The following is a 19,702-nucleotide window of genomic DNA, read 5'->3' as shown; positions in this document are numbered from 1 at the left end:
GGGTAAACAACGGTGGAATAGCCATCCAATAGCATCCTGCTCAGCAATAAAAAGGAATGAACTATCCATACACCCAACAACCTAGATGAATCTCAAAATAATTATGAGTGAAAAAGCAGACAAAAAATAGTACACATTGTATGATTCCATTTATGTAAAACTCTAAAGAATGCAAACTAATCTGTAGTGACAAAACGCAGACTCGTGGTTGGGGGAGAGACAGGAGGGATTACAAAGGGGCTTGTGGAAACCTTGGGGGTGGTGGACATGTTCATTATCTCGATTATAGCCATGGTTTCATGGGTTATATATATGTGAAAACTTCAATTTATATACTTTAAATATGTGCAATGATTGCATGTCAATTATATCTTAATAAAGCTGTTTAAAAATTGACCTGGAAATTAACTATATTACTGAATCACTGATAATTAGCAAATAGGACAAACCTATAAGAATACTTACTCTTTAAAATTTGAATATAGTCAACTTAGACCTATTAGAGATTTAAAAAGCAGAACTGATAGTTCTGGCTTAAAATCCAACAGTCAGTTGTAACAGAATCTGACAAAATGTACCGCTTGCTTTTATTGCAATCTCTTTTAACAAACTGAAGGCTCCCTTATTTCAACTTTGTAGTGTCTCAAAGTGACTAAAATTAAAGAGTCCCTCAGGGATAATGGCCACCATTCACTGTGCTTCTCTCGTACTTGTTCATAATCCTTTCCACTTCTCTGAGAGGTACCTATTATTTCTATTTTGTAGATGAAGAAACTGAGTCTCAGAGACGTTAAAAATTAGTTCGCTTGTACACAACTGCAGCTGCGTGTGTGTGTGTGTGTGTGTGTGTGTGTGTGTGTGTGAGTGTGTGTGAGGGAGGGGGGTCTGAATCCATAAGCGTGCCTACTCATCCTCCCACCAACTCAGTCCACGCAATTTTCCTTTTTAGAAGCTTTCTCCCAACGTCGTTGCCATTCTTCAGGCTATCTACGTCCAGGGAAGCCTGGAGTTACAAGGCTGCCAGGAGGAGGAAGAGTTTGATAATCCAAACACAAGATGGTACGATAGGTGGTGGCTGCTCTCGGGTGCTTAAGGAATTACGTAATTAAAACGGGATTGTCTTTGTAGGGCGACGTGTCACGACCTGGGAAGACGTCGCTGCTAGCTCCAGCACATCAGTGCTACTAGTCTGCACTAACTGGGGTGGCGGAGGAAGGGAACAAGCGCGGGCGAGTTCTGCCGGGCGGCGGTAGGTGCCTGCCCCGGTTGGTGACAAGAGCGGGTTTCCCTCCAGCGTTCAACGAGGAGCAGAAGCGCGGGGAGAAGGCGGCGGGATGGCGCCGCCAGGGTTCCGTCTGCACCGAGTTTGAGCTCCCCGGCCCCGCCCCCTAGGGCCCCGCCCCCTCCCGCCCTAGGCCCCACCCACTGCCCGGGACCGAAAGCGGAGGCACACTCGGTCGCTCGGCGCTCGCCTGCTCGGGTCTAGCCGCTGCACCGACCGCAAGGGGGATTAGGGTTGCGGCTCCTGTGGGCCGGGGGCCCGCCGGGCGGCATGGAGGGGCAGTGGGCCTCCGCGGGTGGGGAAGTGTCCCTGCACAACTTCAGCGCGAGGCTGTGGGAGCAGCTGGTTCACTTCCACGTCATGCGGCTGACGGACTCGCTCTTCCTGTGGGTGGGGGCCACCCCGCACCTGCGCAACCTTGCCGTGGCCATGTGCAGCCGCTACGTGAGTGTCGGCCTGGGCTGGGGCGGGCGGAGTGGGGGTGGAGAAGGGGAGAGGGCGCGGGAGGTGGGGCGGCCCCTAGGCGGCCGGCCAGTTGGAGGGCCGGAGTGACTGCACGGGAGGGTGAGTGAAGGCGCTCGGCGCGGCCCGGGCCCCAGGTCCACTCCAGAACTCTTCCTGTGATGTCTTAAGGAAGGGAGGGTCTGTGTGGACCTTCACCACCCGGAGGGGGGCTGTGTGCGGTCATGCCAGCACGTGGGACCACAGGCAGGCCTGTCCCCTCGGTTCCCGCTCCTCTACTGGCTCCTGGCTCCCATCTCTGTGGTTGGAGTGTGCAGGGGCTTCATCGTAGGACCTCTGCTCTCCCGTTACACTCCCACCCTTGGGGTTGGCATCTCCCGTAGTTTTCATGCTCTTTCTGTATTGACCACACCGACATTTATCTGTGTTTCCAGTACAGACCTCTTTCCTGAACGTCAGACTCCTGTGTCTCTACTTGGAGGTCTAATAGGCATCTCGTACTAATAGGCATCTATTACTAGATACCTAATAGTCTAACAGGCATCTCACACTAGCATATTCAAGACCACACTCTCCTTTCCCCAAACCTGCTCCTCTAACAGCCAGCCCATCTCTGTTACGATAGCTCCACTGGAACCTAGGAGTTGGCCTTGATCCCTCCTTTCCACACTCCACGTGCTGAATGGCAGCGAATCTGTGTGCACTGCTCTCAGAACACACATGTCTATACTAAGTGTTCAGAGAAAGACAAATATGTATGATTTGACTTATGTGGAATCTAAAAAAAAAACCCAGACAAACAAACCCCAAAACAGACAAAGCTGAAACAGATTCATAGATACAAAGAACAAACTGATGGTTGCCGGAAGGGAATGGAGTAGGGGGATGGGTAAAAAAGTTGAAGGAGAATAAGAGGTACAAACTTTCAGTTATAAAATAAGTCAGTCATGGGGATGTAATGGATAGCATGGTGAATATAGTCAACAGTATTGTAATAACTTTCTATGGTCACAGATGTTTTCTTGACTTACTGTGGTGATCATATCGTAAGGCATACAAATGTATAATCATCACTATGTTGTACACCTGAAACTAATATTGTATGTCAGCCATACTTAAAAAAAACATACACGGAATCCACCACATCTCATCTCCTTCAGGCCTGCCGCCCTGGGCCAGGCCTGCAGCATCCCTCCTCCGTGGCTGATTCCCCCTTCGCTTCCTGTATTACTTTCTTAGAGCTGCTGTAATGAAGTGCCACAAACGGGGTGGCTTAAAAAACAACAGAGATTTATTCTCTTGTAGTTCTGGAGGCCAGAAGTCTGAAATCAAGGTGTTGGCAGGGCTGGTTTGTCCTGAAGGCTCAGAGAGAGATTATCCCATGCCTCTCTCCCATCTTCTGGTGTTGCTGGCAATCCTTGGTGTTCCTTGGCTTGCAGCTTCATCACTCCAGTCTCTGCTTCCAGTGTCACATGGCCTTCTCTGCGTGTCCCTGTCTATGTGTGTCTTCTCATAAGGACCCGAGTCATAATAGACTAAGGGTCCACCCTATTACAGTATGGCCTCATCTTAACTTACATCTTTTTATCTGCAAAGCCCTGTTTCTAAATCAAGTCACATCTACAGGTACTAGGGCTTAGGACATGGACATATCTTTTTGGATATGTTCAACCCAAACAGTGCCTTATGGCCAGTTCTCCGTGGGGCAGCAGACTGCAGTTAGACATGTCATTTTTCTGCTCCAGACCTTTGATGGGTGTGGCTGTGTTTGGAGGTCATGGCGCCCTGGAGCCACCTAACCTTTCTCTCCTAATCCTAAGGACGTGGTCAGAGACCTGTGTAAGGCTGTGGGCTGCCTGAGGCCCAGGACTGCTCAGTGGGGGGACAGTGTGAATCAGTTTCAGGGCTCCTCCTGTGGGCTGCTTTGGTGGTCTGACCACTCGGTAGTCATAGCTCTTAGTAGTGCGTAGTGTCTCAGCTGGAAAGTCACCTTCCATGGAGATTGGGGCAGGAGAAGGAACGGAATCATTCCCACTGCCTGGCTACATTGTGTGCCCAGACATTGCCCTTCAGGGGCTGAGGACCAGGCCAGCTGGAGAGACGAGGTGCAGGCCAAAGCTTAAGGCAGGAAAACAAAGATTCCTGTGGAACTGGGCTTGGCAGACTGACCTGTGGGCTGGCCTGTGTGTACTATTTGTGATAAAGTTTTGTTGGAACACAGCTATGCCCATCCAATCAGTAGTGTCTGTCACAGCTTTTGCACTTCGGTGGCAGAGTTTGGCAGTTGCTCCTGGACCTTGTGGTCCATAAAAACTTCATGGTTTGCCATCTGGCTCTTCTTAGTGGAGGATGGCACTGAAGGGTCTGTGAGGTCTCCCCCTCCTCCCTGCCCTCTAAAGCCCCACGTGTAAGACTAGACCTGTAGAACGAAACCACACAACTCTGTTGCTCTTCCAGGTGGCCCGCCTTGCATCAAGCAGGTCTGTTTGTGCTGCCTAGAGAGGCTGCAGAGCTACGATGCTGCAGGGCCCCGCCATGCTGAGGGCAGTTGGCCTGGGACCAAGGAAGATGGGGTGTGGGACCCTGTGTACTCAGATAATCTAGGATGCGTCTGGCCCACCTGGGTGAGTGGAAGGTGGTGCTCCAGCCACAGTAAAACCATCGAGGCATGGGTCTGCCTGGGAGACCAGCTGGGCATAGTATGACTTAAGAAATAATCAAGTATTACAAAGGGTAACAGTACTGGGTTTTTAGTTTTGTTTTTGGTCAGAAAAGGCTACCCTTTAAGGTAGATTTTCTGGTTTTAGGAGGTTTAACTGTAAATACTATTAACAGTTAAATGTTGAACTTGAAAGCTGTAAACAAATTCATTAAGATCATATTTTTGTACCTTTTTCAAGAAACAAAAAATGTGTAGTAAAGCTTTCATTTGTATCCAGTGCTGTTTGATTGTTTTTAATAGACCTGAACAAGTTCTGTCTGTATTGAAGTGACTTTGAGCCCTTAGGAGATATGGAGCAGTCTCTGATCTGTGCTCTGTTCACCATAAAAGTAATTTTGGTCATATTATGGGTTGGTGGTTTTTTCCTTTTAAGTTAGACCTTTTTAATGGTTAGGGAGATTACTTCCAAAGTAATTGGAAGTAAGATTAGCTCTAGATTTCAGAAGGGCCACATTTATTTATCTTTAGTTTCATTGCTTCTTATCTGAGATGAGGATTGGCTGAGTATATTCAGAAATTTGGATGCTGATGACTGGTGCCCGTTTGCAAAATCCCAGGGCTCTTGTTGACCTTGAGGAGCTCAGATACTCTCAGGAGAGTGGAGCTGTGTGTTCTCGTACAGGTCCAGCTGAGGAGATTAGATGTCATGTCTTCTCCGTTGCTGGCTACCATGGGGGCGAGAGGGAGCTGGAGGCACTTGGCTCAGACTCTGATAGCTTTCTTCTTGGTGGCCTTAATGATCTTGTGTGCTTCCCTCTTGGTCGTCATGTTGCCCTTCAGCATGCTTTGGAGGTTCCAACACTAAAACACTTTATGTGGAATAAGTCCTAGAACTTATTGACAGCACTGTGATGCCATCTTCAGGTGACTTCTCTTCATCTTTCCCAGTTGTACTACCTCATATGCATTAGAAGGTCAACTTACCTGGCTGTTGACACAGTGCCAGACCTTTTTCTTGGCAGATGTGTCTACCTCCCAGGATTCTGCACTACAACCTTTGTGCAGAATCAGAAGCCATAGAAGTTTGGCTGATGGAGAAGCAGCATTGCATTCTCTGTTTTTCTTTTAGGACTCCATCCCGGTGTCCACCTCTCTCCTCGGAGACACTTCCGACACGACCTCCACTGGCCTTGCCCAACGCTTAGGTATGTACCCACAGTGGGGCTGCAAGAGCAGCCGATGGGGCCTCACTGTTTAATGGAACCACGAGGCAGGTCACTGTAGAAATAAAGGGTATTTATACTGAGAGATAAACCAACTCAGCACTATGGGATAAGCTCAGACCTTTGTATATTGGGTTTTGTTTAAGGAGAGCGTATCCATGCCCACGTGGTTCCACTGCTGTTTCAGGGCCAGCATGTTCCCAGGGGACTCCCATATCCTTGGCTGTCATCTAAGCCGATGAGTGACAGGTGATTTAGCTCCCTTCTATATGCACATTTCCAACTCTTGGGGGGAGAGTGTGAATGATCCCCACAGCACCCAGTGGGCAGCGGCTGCAGGTAGCCTCCTGGATGTCCCCATGGATTCAGTGGAGCCTGTGGAGCAGGGTGCCAGCAGCACGCAGGAGGGATTGGCTTTCGCTCCCTGTGACATCATTCAGAGTTCAGAAGGAGACTGGCCTGGCTTGAGTGTGACGTAGAGCCAGTGTTAAGATCATGAGGTTGAAAGCTCTACCCTCTCCTGCAGCCCTAACACACTTCCTGTAAATAAGCAGGTAGTTCAGGTAAGGACAGCATGTGTTCTGCCCTTGGCCAGTGTGCACAGTCACCAGGTCATCACAGGTTGCCCAGGGACCTTGAACAGTAGGGCGCCCTCCGTCTCCTTCAGTCTTCCCGTTTACCGTGTTCCCAGGCAGTTCAGTGCTTGTGCCAGTTCTGGAGCCCTGAGCTGGTGCTGGGGGTGCATGGCTAATGGGACTCAGCCCCTGTATTTTAGTTGTGTTGACCGTTCTATCCACCTGATCCCTGGTAAGTGGGAATTGATATGTCAGTCCCTCTGGAATGTACCCATGTAAACAGCTCAGCCACACAGTTCAGGTGGATCCGGGTGTCGTGGGCGGGTTGAGGGCAGGTCGGCCTAGACTTGCCACACTGAGTTCTCTGCACGGATAGGGTGGAGACCACGAAGGCAGCTGCAGTTACTGTACTTTTTCTTCAGCCTGAACTTACAGAAACTTGACTAGTAGATTATTTTGGTAACTTTTTATTAGGAAGTAATTTTAAATTTACTTTAGAAAAGTTGCAAGAAAAGATGCAAAATTCCTGCTTAGCCTTCACCCAGATTCCCAGCTGTTATCATCCCCTCTGTGTGTTCACATCATTGTTTTTTCTGAATCACATGAAAGTAAGTTGCAGACACGATTGCTTCCACGTGCTTCACTGTATATTGCCAGTTTAAGGGATAATGCTCCTGTGTCACACAGACCGTCCTGTGCCCTGCCTGGTCCGGTGAAAACTTGGGGGTGTTCATAGTTCTAGGGACAGAAAACTGGGTGGGTCACCAGTGTGGATGACAGATTGCGGTCGTGCAGGGTGGCGAGAGCTTCTTTGGCGTGCCACAAATTAATTGTTTATGCCGATAAAGTAAGATGGGCTCTTGGCTGTCCTTGAGATGGAGGCCTAGCAGTTTGTATGCAAAAAACTAGGGTTCTGTTTTTTGTTTTGTTTTTGAGTTTTGTGTAAATGTTGGGGCTTTTTAAAATTAACATTTTCCTCTCATGTAGTTTACATCAATTTACAATAATTTACACCAATTGAAATAGAACAAACAAAAAATAATATCCTTACCAACTTATTAAAGTCAAATAGTAACAAACAGTCCCATCCTGCCTATATTAGCAAAAACTGGCAGCTCTCAGCCATTGCCCAACAAGGTTAGGCACACAGAAAAAGCTTGAAAAGTCAGTGTTGTAATGTGGCTGCTGCTATCACCAAAGGCTGGTGACACTCACGGTGTTAAGATCACGAAGGGGGTATCCAGTGCATCCCTGCAAAATGCATTATTATTATTATGCATATTAGTTGAAAATGCATTATTAATCATTGTTAGTTGTCTAGAGGGATAATGAGAAGAGAGCATTGTCCCGAAACATTATCTTCTAAGGAAGATGAAAAGAAGTTGGAAAAGAGATGATCTAGAGGGTCCTAAGTAACCTTGGAAGCATTGGAGGGCTGTAGTGTGGATGGGGACCCCCTCACTCTGTGTAGCTCTGGAGGGCAGAGCTGGGTCTGCTAGGCAGACAATGCAGGAAGACATGTTTTTGCTCCCTGTAAGACCCTGTCTTAGAAAGTAGAGCAGTTGGGATCAGAATAGCCCTCTTCGGGGACTGAATATTCTACCATCGAGCGGGTGTGACTTGACAGGCTTCAGCCTCACCTCCTCACCTCAGCACCTTTTGCCTTTGATGCTAGGGCTGGCTGGTCAGCTGAAGTCTGGGGTGCGTGCCTCTGTGCAGAGGGGAGTTTGCACCTGCCCTGTGTATGGGGTGAGGCCCAGGGAGGAGGTGCCAGCTCCAGTGCAGGCGCAGTGTCTAACTGCTCAGGCTGACCCCCTGACTTGTCTGCGGGATGCTTGTCTTGTTGCTCAGGTTGTGGGCATGTGAGTCTGCTTGGTTTCCGTCTTGGGAGCAGTACAGCTCAACTGTTATTGCTTCTGGAGTCAGGGGCTGAAACATGTATTCAGGATCGAATTGGAAAGTAGACACTTGTGTGTGTGTGTGTGTGTGTACATACATGCACAGAAATGTAGAACTGTAGGATTATCTCTGGGAGGAGGGTAGAACTGGGAGGGTAGTACTGAATGCGAACTTTAATATTTTAAATACTTTAATGTTATCGGTATTTTTGAAAAGGAAAACCAATCAACCATCTATGTAGGTTCTTAGCGTCAGTTTTTGGATCCCCTGAGAGGCTCCTGGGCATGGATTGCTGGCCCCAACCCCAGCCTCTGATTCAGTTGGCCTGGGGGTGGGGCAGAGCTGAGAATCTGCATGTCTGCCAGGTTCCCAGGGATGCTGCTGATGTGGGCACCACACTTGAAGAACCCCGGTTCTAGAGGCTAGGAGAGGGTCCAGATGACTGTAGTCTGCATTTGCAGCAGCTGCCTGTGGAGAGCCATAAAAATTAGCACTTTCTTCTCTCCCTGAAACCCTGTTCTCTTCCAGGCATTTCTCAGCTGTAATGTAGGCATGAGGGACACAGAACCTCTGGTATTTCATTCATGGCTGTGTCGATGTGTTTTCTTTTTAGCCAGGAAGACCAACAAGCAGGTGTTTGTCAGCTATAACCTTCAAAACACAGAGAGTAACTTCGCATTACTTGTAGAAAACAGGATCAAGGAAGAAATGGAGGCTTTTCCCGAAAAGTTCTAGCTGAGTCGCAAAAGTGAGGATTTGTAACTTATGTAAAATATACATTTAAATAAATGGATTGAATTTCACAGTTTGTCACCAGGTTGATGTGTTGTTAAAGGATTGATCTTATTAATTTTCCTTCTTCCCCTCACCAGCATGTGGGCCACAAGGCTGTGATTGATCTAGCTGGGGAAGGAGAAAAGCAAAATGTGCAGTAGTTTCCTTGTGACTGCTAAATAATGGAGCAAAGGGGTTACAATGAGATTTTGTTGGAATTGAAGGGGGCTGATTAGATTGAAGGGTTAAATTTGTCATGATTCTGTTGTGTCCATTTCCAATTAGAATTGAAGTAATGTCTTTATAAAATATGCTTCAGGTTATCTCCTTTCCTTCCAGTTGCAGCCACGTCCTTCCCCAACATATCTCTTCCTACTCTGCTCTCCCTTAGGCCCGGCTACGAGCCCGCTCCTCGCTGCTCACTAGATTTGTGGACTTGGTGGTCTCTAATTGTGCTGGGCCTTGAATAATCTCCACTCTGCTGGGTTATTGTTAGGATTAAATACACAGATATACTTTGCAAACTTTAAGTGCCATGGCAATTAAGATGTTAATTATGGTTTTACCTGCTTCATTTTTGTGGATCCAGATGCTTACTCTGCCTGTTATCACTGTCTTTCCTTCTCCCTTCTCTTTTTTGCTCAAGTTCTAGGTACCTGCTGTGGCCATCTTTAATCCTTAGCCTTTTTTTTTGCCTGCCCCTTGAAATGGATTCCAAAATGTGTAGTGCCACATGCTACACATTTTGTTTTCACATCTTTCCCCAAAAGCCAGTATTTTATGGGTCAGTGGCTCCTGATCCTGATTTCACATTAGGATCTCTGGGGGGAGTGTTCACAGGTTGCCTATGCCTGACCCTTCCCCAGAGATTCAGATGACCTGGGGCCCAGGCTTTGGCCAGGTTGAAAAGCTCCCTAGGTGCTTCTCAGCATGGGCAAGTTGAAGACCACCAGAAAAGAACTTTCTAATCTTTGGGGTCCAGCTGGACCCCTCTTGTTACTAGAAGAGGTTTAGGGCTCTGTAACACTCTTCATGCAGTGGCAAAGGGCTCACACTGAGCCAGTGGTAAGCAGCCACTGGTGGTGACACTTTGACCAGGACATTAAGGCACTTGAGAGGAGTACGTCTGGGGTTTAAGATGCTTCCCTCTTTAGCAGACGTCCTGGACTAACCTCAGGCTTCAGCCAGCGTTATCGTAGCTAGGAAGCACAGTGGACACCTCTCTAGGAAAAGTAAGTAACACAAAATCAGGGCTATGGAGAGAAGAGTTTGGTATAAATACTTTATTAGAGAAACATTATTTTCTTGTTAAAAAATACTACATTAAAGAAGAGCGTTTTGGGTTACCAGTCTTTCCTCACAGAGTCACAGTGTAAGATAATCATTTCTTGGCCTCTCTAGGAACTTGCAGGCCATGGGTTAGCAGGACATCAACAGACAAGAGAAAAGAACTCTTAAACTTCCTGATGGCCCTTTCTCAGGGGTCTGAGACGGGCACTAAATAAACAGTATGTTTAATCCTACCTCTGCCTCTGCCTGCCTTTAAGACTAGGACTGTGCAAGCAGATGAGAGACCACCCACCGTTCCCAGGCAGAGCGGAGACTCGGTTTACAGAGGCGCCAAAGTAGGGACGCAGCAAGAGCTGAATCAACAGTTTTTATTACTTGTAGTCAATGGTCGTGAAATGCCCTTCATTGGATACCATCAGATGAGGTAGGAGGGAAGACATTGCAGAGGAAATTTGTTAACGGGGCAACATTTTTATTTCTGTACATTTACATACAAATTTTCCCCAAAGGTACAACAGGTGCGACATCATGCAGACATTTAGCTTTGAACGACAGTTCAGAACTCTATTTAGGCTTGTGCTATGAAAGAGCACCTCCAGAGCGATCCCGGGTGACATGTATGGTAACACGGTTCTTACTAGACACCTCAAATGTTGGGGTTGTAGAGAGACAGAGGGAGGGAAGTATCCCCACTAGGCATAACACACTGTGCTGCTCTTCCAAAACAATACATCAAAGTGAGGTGTCCTTTAAAGGAAAGCGTTGAAGTGTGGGCCGGCCCCAGCACGTGCGCCACCTAGGGGCTGGCGATGTGATGGTCACAATTCATTTAATGGCACATCAGTCATTTGTTTGGCTCTAGGAAGTGGTAATGTTTGAGTGCAATACTTCCTTTACAAGGTTTATTTTTGCTTTCTGTTGTGGCCAAAACAACTTACCAGCCCCTTTCCTCTAGTTGCAAGTGATTATACTCCTTTAGAAAACAAAACATTTAAAACTTTTTCTTATTTGTTTTGGGTGCTAGTATTTAGGGTATTTGATACGAGTTATTACTGACGTCTGGAAAAGAACAAATGAGCTCTCCAGCCCTGGATTCACCTCAGGTGTTCACATTTGTGCGTAACTTTTATTGAAAAGGGATCACAGATCCCTGATGAGACAGCAGGATGCAGGAGTGGCTGGTACAGGAGAGTAGCTGCAGCACATACCCGGGACTGTTTCCCCGGGCAGCGGGGGTGGACGTGGTAGGCAGGGCAGACTTGAAACGGCAGGTGCCTGAGAAGTGTTTCCCTACTGACCATGAAGGACACGGGACTGAGGAGTCCAAGCACGAGCAGCAGGTGCTAGGTCGCTGGTGGCCGCAGACCCTTCCCACGCAGAGCAAGGCAGGACCGAACATGTGTCACGCTCCGGTGGGCCCCTGCTGCCTTGCCCACGTGCTGTGGGATTCCATGGGGCTCAGCCCACAGGGAAGCTTTTCTGCTTTGGCTACATTTCATAAAGGTGTTCCTCAAGAGCTTCAGATATCCTTAAGCTGAACTAGCAACAGAACAGGAGCTCAGCCTAATCCTGAGGCTGCCGGGAGAGAAGAGCTATGAGACCTCTTTGCCCAGAGATGTCACCTACTGTGTTTCCCCGGAACTAAGACCTAGCCGGACAGTCAGCTCTAATGCGTCTTTTGGAGCAAAAATTAATAAAAGACCCGGCCTTATATAACACCCAGTTTTATAGTAAAATAAGACCAGGGCTTATATTAATTTTTGCTCCAAAAGACGCATTAGAGCTGATTGTCTGGCTAGGTCTTAGTTCCGGGGAAACACGGTATCAAATGTCGGCAAGTCAACCTCATTCACGTCCACGTCCCAAGAACCCAGTCCCCACAGCTAGCTTCTCGTCATCCATGAGTTAGTTCTGATTGCTGAAGTGACAGTGATGACTGTCTCCGCTAGACCAGTATTTTTATTGTCATTTAAGATGGAGATTAGAGACTGTGGAGTTTGTAAGTGCTGTTCCTTGCCTCCGCCTTCCTAGGCATAACCGGCAGCACTCCATAGCTTCAATGTTTCTTAAAGAAGGTCTCACAAGTCCTTCTGTTGTATAGTAAAGGGACTGCAAGATGTCCTAGTGCTGGGGTGATGGATGCAGATGTATGCCTGGCAGGTGCAGGCCCAGGACCTCACTGGCTCCTTCCCACCTTCCCCAACTGCCCAATGGCTTGGCCACTGCATATGTCGTGTCTTGGACTTAATGGGTCTTGCTGCCAGGTGGCTTTCTGCCAAGTACTCTAAAGAAGGCAAAGGGTATTTCACAAGTTTGGCACGCGAAGGCTGCACATTTGTAAAGGCCTTTTTAAAGTAAGGTGAATGTGACTAACATTGAAACATGGAACAAAAGTGACTTAAAAGAGATGAGGGAAAGCAAGATGAGCTGGGCTTGGAGCAGGTGGAGCTGGGGACACTGGCCAGAGGGCTGGCCTTCCCGGGCAGCCGGCCCTTGGACAAGGCTGGACACCCCAGGCCCCACTGATGAGACAGAGAACGTGTGGTTTACTCACTGGAATCACACATGCCTGCAAGCGTGTTCACCTCCTCACAATGTTGTTATCAAGTCAGCAGGCTCCTGTTGATTTCTACCAGATTTGGAGGAGAGTGGTGGGTGGAGACAGTAACAAGTAGAACAAGTAGAAAGCTGGAAGGGGAGAAAGGGAACTTGAGTCAACCTCTTTTTAGGCCCTCTGAGTTCTAGTAACTGTCAGCTGGGGGTCACACAGACCCGAGACTACGATTCCCCTGGAAGAACAGAGCCCATGGCAAAGACACATGTCACAAAGTGGGGAGGTGGACAATTCTAGAAGGAACCTAGGCTGTCCAAAATATCAGGTGCCTATGTTGCTACAAGGTGGCGCCTGCCTGTGCCAATGAAGCTTGTTTCTTAGTGGTCACCTGGGAGTCTTCGAGGAGGCCCTCCAAGTTTCCTCTGAAACACGCCTCAGACAGGTGGAGAAAACCTGATGTGAAAAGGCAAGAGGAAGCCTTCATTGTCTGGAACAAAATGAAGAACACAATGGAGAACCCTTGGATATTGGGGACGGGGGTAAGAGTTAAACTTTGGTGAGTTATTGCTTTCTCTCAATTGGTCTTGATGCTTTAAGAGGCTGGAGGTCAGTTGGACTAACCAGTGAGAACCCCACTCCTTGCCCTAAGCCCTACCACTGTACTGACAAAAGTGACAGGAAGTAGGCAAAGGCAGACATGAGGGGGACTGCCTCCCACAGGCTTTGCAGTCTCTCAGTGTGAAGTCAGTGAGAGCTGACAGTCATCCAAGCTGGTGATTTCTACATGGTGTGTGCTTGAGATGTGGGCGACGGGCCATATTTGGGAGAGCACCCCTCCCTTCTGCGGGTTTGTCTTAGTCGTCTATTTCAGTTCTTTCCTATTGGTTTTAGTCCAGAAAGTAGCCATGTTTACTGTGGAAGAGGGAACTTTTCTGCTGGAGCTAAATCTGGGAAGGAATATTAATAATGTTAACATGTCTCAGACCTCAACACATTGGCTAGTTGTGATCTATCTTAACTAGGCAAACTTGTGTCAGAAGACTGGTGACATTACCACTAATTGTTTAAGATTTGGGCTGAAATGCTTAAGCTTTATCCTAAAGAGCTTCCAGCATCAAGTATAACAGGATGGTCTCGAAGGAAACACTAAGCTGGTTTTAATGATGTTTGTGAGCAGCTTTCCCCCAACACATGGAACAGAAGCTCTGACCTTACAAATAGAGAAAAACCTTTACAAACCATACACAGAGTCTCTAGCAAAAACCTAATCATTTACATTTCACTCTGTCTAAACTGCAGTCATGGAACTGTTCCATGATCGGCTGGGTCTCTGTACACAGGCAGGCAGCCTTGGGACGCTGCTCTGGCTGGCAGAGGTGACATCTGGTTGCTCTGAGGGACTGGGTGAGAGCGGTCGGCTGCCCTGCAGAGAGGAGACTGGCTGATGTGCTCTGTTACTTACAGCATCTTCCTCGGGCAACTGGGTCCCTCTTCCAAAGAAGGTGCTTCCATTTCAAGATCAGTGAGAGGAAAGGGAATAAAGTGCTTCTCGTAAAAATGACCAAAATAAATACAAACATTTAATGGCAGAAAAGAAAGTTTTTGAAGGGTTATTTCCAAAGAGTTTGCTTCCTCAAACACACGATCCTTAGAGTTTTGGAAAGACAGAATTTCCCCACACCAGTTGAAAGTCTCATGATTCGGTGGCGTCAGAGTCGGGTTTTCCTGCCCTGGCCACGTGTAGGTCCCTGTCTGTAAGCCTGTGCCCAAACAGCCCCTGAACCTGGGAACCCACAGCGCCCCCTTCAGGGCAGGCCGTGCCCAGAGCTACAGGACTTCATGCCGTTGGCCGTGGCATTGTCAGGCAGCCCCTCTCCCGCAGCGGAGGCAGCGGCCACGTCATGGAGGCCGGAGTAGTCCTTGAGCTCGGCGTTGGTGAGCAGGAGGGGCTGCTCCCCCTTCTTGTGCGGCAGGAGCGGCTGCCGCGTGTAGTGCTCCCCGTTGGAGATGTTCTCGGGCAGGTTCTGGTTCCGGCTCTCAGGCAGCAGGAGGATGCAGATGATGCAGATGAGCGTGCAGCAGGCGAAGATGATGTGGTGCAGGAAGTAGCCTTTCTGATTGTGCAGCTCGATGATGGGTGCCGTCAGCATGCCGAAGCCCGCGCTGGCCAGCACCAGCCCCAGCCCGCCGCACCTGCAGGAGGGCGCGAGCACACGGTCAGTGTCCATGGTCAGACCCAGGTGCACAGGGGCACAGTGACCCCAGAGTGTGGACACGGCTTGACCGGGGTCACAGGGTAAGTTCATGGCCGACTGGAGAAGCCCAGCTTGGGCGGTGGCCACCAGGGCCCTGGGCCCCACACCAGTGCAGCCTCCCGCAAGTGGGACATCCCAAAGCACCTTCACCTGGGCCGTATCTGTACACCACCTCTAGTTCAGGTAACAGTTTCCTCATCAACTCAGAACTTTTTACTTTATTTTGAAAGACAACTTTATAATCACTGTAAATGGAAAACCAGTGTCACTTGCCATAAATAATATACGTACAATGAAAAACAGTATCATTAAATTATGCTATCTTCCCAAGGCTTGCCCTTCCTTTGGAAAAGCGGCATTGTGGTGGGAGTGAGGGTGGGGTGGAGGAGGACTCGGATTAAAGAGTCATTAAAGACATACCAACACTTACAGCTGTTCTCTCCTTGCCACAATCAGAGAGATTGGAAGATACTATAAAAGATAGTAATTTTCTCACTGTGAGTAGATGTTATTTATTGTTGTGTCCCATGTATTTCCTAAAATCATTCTGCATGCTACCAGTGGAAACTGTCCCATCTCTGGGAAATGTTTTGCCAGAAGCCATGCACCGACAGAAATTCACTGCATTACTGAGCTCAGCAAGTACTCAATGCAAGCCTAGCGCTTGACATATTTACCTCTGCTCCTCTGCCATAGGAAGGAACTTATCAAAAGTCCCAAAGGGATTAGTAGATACAGAATATGTGAAAAAACTGTTATAACTCTAACATCTATTTTGACATAAAGGTATGTTATTGGGGAGAAAGTGTTATGTGGACATGGAGAAAGCAGTGCAGTGCTGGGCTGCAGTAAAGAGGATCATGGTGTTCAGGTGACAGGAGGTGATGGTCCCACTGTGCCCTCACTGCACAAGCCAGACAGGGCTGGACAGTCAGCTCTGTGCCCACAATGAAGGGGCCAGGCGAGGAGGTCTTGTCTCAAGGCAGTTGTCTGCCTCTCCTTAAAGAGCAGATCCAGACCACTGGGCAGAAGGTACAGGGATGTGGATTTCGGTTGGTTGCTCAGTAGTTGGGCACTGTCCTTTAGTGAAGTGACCTTTATTCCTGGATGTGCTTAGGCAGAGAGGAGGCCCCTACAGTGTGTAGGAGACAGGGATGTGAGCTCCCAGGTCCCGAGGAGCCTGGGATGAGAGGTTGACACTGTAGATGCCTCGGACTTACAAAAGTACTACAAGGACACAAGATCAACATGTAAAAGTTGACTGTATGTCTACATGCTAGCAACAAACAAGATGAAGCTGAGATTAAGAAAATTCCATTCACAATCAAAAGAATAAAATACTTAGAAATAAAGAACAAAAGAAATGCAAGACGTGTATGATGAAAGCTACAAAACGTTGCTGAGAGAAAATTAAAAAGATAAAAATAAATGGAGAGACATTCCATGTTCATGGATTGGAAGACTTAATATTGTTAAGATGGCAATTCTTCCTGAATTGAGCTATAGATTCAACACAATCCCTATCAAATTGCAATACGATTTTTTTTTTTTACAGAAAATGATAAGCTGATCTCAAGATTTATATGGAAATGCAAAGGACTCAGAATAAACAATTTTGAAAAATAACAGAATCTGAGGACTAACTTTTCCAATTTCAAAACTTATGATAAAGTTACAATAATTAAGGCAGTGTGGTATTGGGGTATGGCTAGATCAAGGGAACAGAATTGACAGTTCAGAAATAAACCCCTATATTTATGGTGAACTGATTTTTTGACAAAGGCAAATGCAATGGGGAAAAGATAGTCTTTTCAACAAGTGGTACTGAGAAAATTGGATATCCACGTGCACATCATATACAAAAATGAACTACAAATGGATCATAGACATAAATGTAAGAGCTAAAACTATAACACTTCTAGAAGAAAAGAATATTTGTGAACTTAGGTTAGGAAAAAGATTTCTTACAGATGACATCAAAAGCAGGAGCAATAAGAAAAAACAAGATCAGATGGGCTTTATCCAAATTAAAATGTTCTGCTCTCTAAAAGACACTCTTAAGAAAATGAAAAGACAGGCCATACTGGAAGAAAATGCTTACAAAGCGTATCTGATAAAGGACTTGTATCCAGAATATATAAAGAACTCTCAGTAAGAAGAGAACCCAATTTTAAAAAAATGGGCCAAAGATTTAAATAGACATTTCTCTAGAGAAACTATGTAAACTATGAAATACCCAATAAGCACACAAGAAGATGTACATCATTACTTATTAGAGAAATGCGTATCACAACCACCATGATATACCATTTTACACACACTAGGATGCTTATAATAAAAAAGACACTAACAAGTGCTGACGAGGATGCAGAGAATTAGAACCCTCATACATTGCTAGTAGGAAAGAAAAATGGTGTATCCACTGTGGAAAAGCTTGGCAGTTTCTTAAAAAGTTAAAGATAAACTTTTGTGTAACCCAGCAATTCCACTCCTATGAAACATATGAAAACATGTCCATATAAAAACTTATCGGGCCGGCCCAGTGGCTCAGGCGGTTAGAGCTCCGTGCTCCTAACTCCGAAGGCTGCCGGTTCGATTCCCACATGGGCCAGTGGGCTCTCAACCATAAGGTTGCCAGTTCGATTCCTTGAGTCCCGCAAGGGATGGTGGGCTGTGCCCCCTGCAACTAAGATTGAACACGGCACCTTGAGATGAGCTGCCTCCTGGATGGCTCAGTTGATTGGAGCACGGGCTCTCAACCACAAGGTTGCCGGTTCGACTCCCGCAAGGGATGGTGGGCTGTGCCCCCTGCAACTAGCAACGGCAACTGGACCTGGATCTGAGCTGCACCCTCCACAACCAAGACTGAAAGGACAACAACTTGAAGCTGAACAGCACCCTCCACAACTAAGATTGAAAGAACAACAACTTGACTTGGGGAAAAAAAAAAGTCCTGGAAGTACACACTGATTCCCCAATAAAGTCCTGTTCCCCTTCCCGAATAAAATCTTTAGAAAAAACCAAAAAACTTATCAGCAAATGTTCATTGTCACATTATTTGTAATAGCCAAAAACTGGATGGAATTCAAATGTCCATCAACTGGTGACTGGAGAAACAAAATGTCATGTACAGTGGGATAGTGTTCAGCGATAAGAAAAGGAACATGTGAATTTCAGAAATGTTATGTTAAGTGATCGTATGATTCCATTTATAGGAAATGTCCAAAAGATGGCAAATCTATAGAAATATAAAGCAGATTAGTAGTTGCCTAGTGCTGGGAGTGGGAACAGGCTGCAAAGAGCCATGGAGGAACTTTCTGAGGTGGTGGGAATGTGCTATAACTGGATTGTGGTGATGACTGCACTAAAAGTTACTGAATTGTATACTAAAAATGGATGAATTTTATGGTGTGTAAATTATACCTCAATAAAGCTATTAAGAGAACCCCAAAACTGTTTTAGCTGTGGGGGCCTCCTGTTGACACAAATCTCCAAAGCTTCTAGTCTAGGGAGGCCACCCAGGCCTTACCTTTTCTTCCTGAGAACTCACACACTGTCTGGCTCCCCTCTGCCTATCAACCCTGCTGCTCAGGTGGGGGTTTCTGCTCTTCTTTGCAGGTTCACCTCTCCAGGACCTTCTCGGGGCTTTCCTGTCACCAAGAAGGGGAGAGAGTCCCTGCCGTTGCTCCCTGCTGTCCTGCCACAACAGGCCCTCTGGCTGGCCAGTCCTGAATCAACAGGGTGACAGGGACAAGGGGCCCTCAGGCAGGGACGGCGGTCTTGGGGCTCCGTGGACAACTGTACCTGAGGGTCACTTTAAATCGGACACACAGTTCCATGGTAAAGAGTGCTTAGCACAGCCTTGCAAACATTTTTCTCAAAGAACGTGCTCAGCTCAGGCCCTGCTGTCAGGCTCCTCCCCTGCCCTCACCAGACTCCACCACCCCTGAACCAATCCACTGATCTCCACTGTCCTCCTGCAATTTGTCACTTATTTAATATTGATGCAGCAAGAAAGAAGTTAGAAGTGCATCGATATTTCTACTCTGTGGAGCCAAAAGAAAAGGGGAAGAGAGCATAGACAACTGGAGAAATAACCACAGCAAACCTGTACTCAGCACCTCCTGTACCAGCCTGGTACACTAGTGCTCCCGTGCTCTTTTCACCCCCGTCTCATGATCCTCGCTGCAGCTGACAGAGGGGAAGCTGCTCAGTGGTGAAGCCAGAATGCGACCCAGGCCAGCGAACTCCTGAGTTACCTGTCCAGGGAAGCTGGGCTTGGAGCACCCAGGGAGCTTAGCTGAGCCAGGGTGCGAGAACCTCACGGAGGGAATGAAGGAGAGAGTGAGGAACTCTGTGGCCAAGAGTGGTGGGGGAGAGGGTCCCCGGAAGGGCAAGACAAAGGGCAAGGCAAGAGGACAGGAGGGAGTGGGGGAGCCCTCAGGAACTGCATTATCTGGACGCAGAAGGGAGCCATTGAAGGACTTGGAGCAAGTGAGTGGCATGATCGGCTCTGTATTCTAGAAGGTTCACTTTGTCAGCTGGGAGGAAAGAAAGTCTGAGGGGATGGGAGGAGGATCCCTGAGGGAGACACCCCAGTTAGCGGGATGTGACCCAGATGGGCCTGAACTAGCAGCCATCAGGACTTGGTCACTGGTTAGACTGGAAGGGGGTTGGGAAAGCAAAGTCATGGACTCCCAGGCTCTGGCTTTGTCCCTAGGGCAGT

The 19,702-nt window shown here is 47.5% G+C and overlaps 2 protein-coding genes across 7 annotated transcripts in view; one reads left to right on the top strand and one right to left on the bottom strand.

Annotated features, from left to right (window-relative positions):
• Window positions 1–1,414: 1,414 nt before the first annotated feature.
• PSMG4 (proteasome assembly chaperone 4) overlaps window positions 1,415–19,702 on the top strand; it is an 82,962-nt gene continuing 64,674 nt past the window's right edge. For 2 of the 4 annotated variants that reach the window (XM_074335287.2, XM_074335286.2), the window contains exons 1-2: window positions 1,416–1,726; window positions 5,536–5,611. In XM_074335287.2, coding sequence (XP_074191388.1) covers window positions 1,553–1,726; window positions 5,536–5,611 — 250 coding nt within the window. In that variant the 5' untranslated portion in view covers window positions 1,416–1,552. Of the gene's footprint in view, window positions 1,727–5,535; window positions 5,612–8,716; window positions 8,907–19,702 lie in introns of those variants that run through there. The other 2 variants (XM_019752358.3, XM_074335285.2) reach the window with 2 other exon arrangements.
• SLC22A23 (solute carrier family 22 member 23) overlaps window positions 10,522–19,702 on the bottom strand; it is a 182,934-nt gene continuing 173,753 nt past the window's right edge. For 2 of the 3 annotated variants that reach the window (XM_019752356.3, XM_074335281.2), the window contains one exon: window positions 10,522–14,914. In XM_019752356.3, coding sequence (XP_019607915.3) covers window positions 14,527–14,914 — 388 coding nt within the window. In that variant the 3' untranslated portion in view covers window positions 10,522–14,526. The remainder of the gene's footprint in view (window positions 14,915–19,702) is intronic. The other variant, XR_012497347.2, reaches the window with a different exon arrangement.

This window comes from Rhinolophus sinicus, chromosome 14 (assembly GCF_057876585.1).
Source record: "Rhinolophus sinicus isolate RSI-liver-muscle chromosome 14, RSI-T2T, whole genome shotgun sequence".
In the NCBI taxonomy this organism is placed as follows: domain Eukaryota; kingdom Metazoa; phylum Chordata; class Mammalia; order Chiroptera; family Rhinolophidae; genus Rhinolophus; species Rhinolophus sinicus.
Note: the sequence above shows the minus strand (reverse complement) of the source record. Positions and strands in the feature narration are given on the sequence as shown.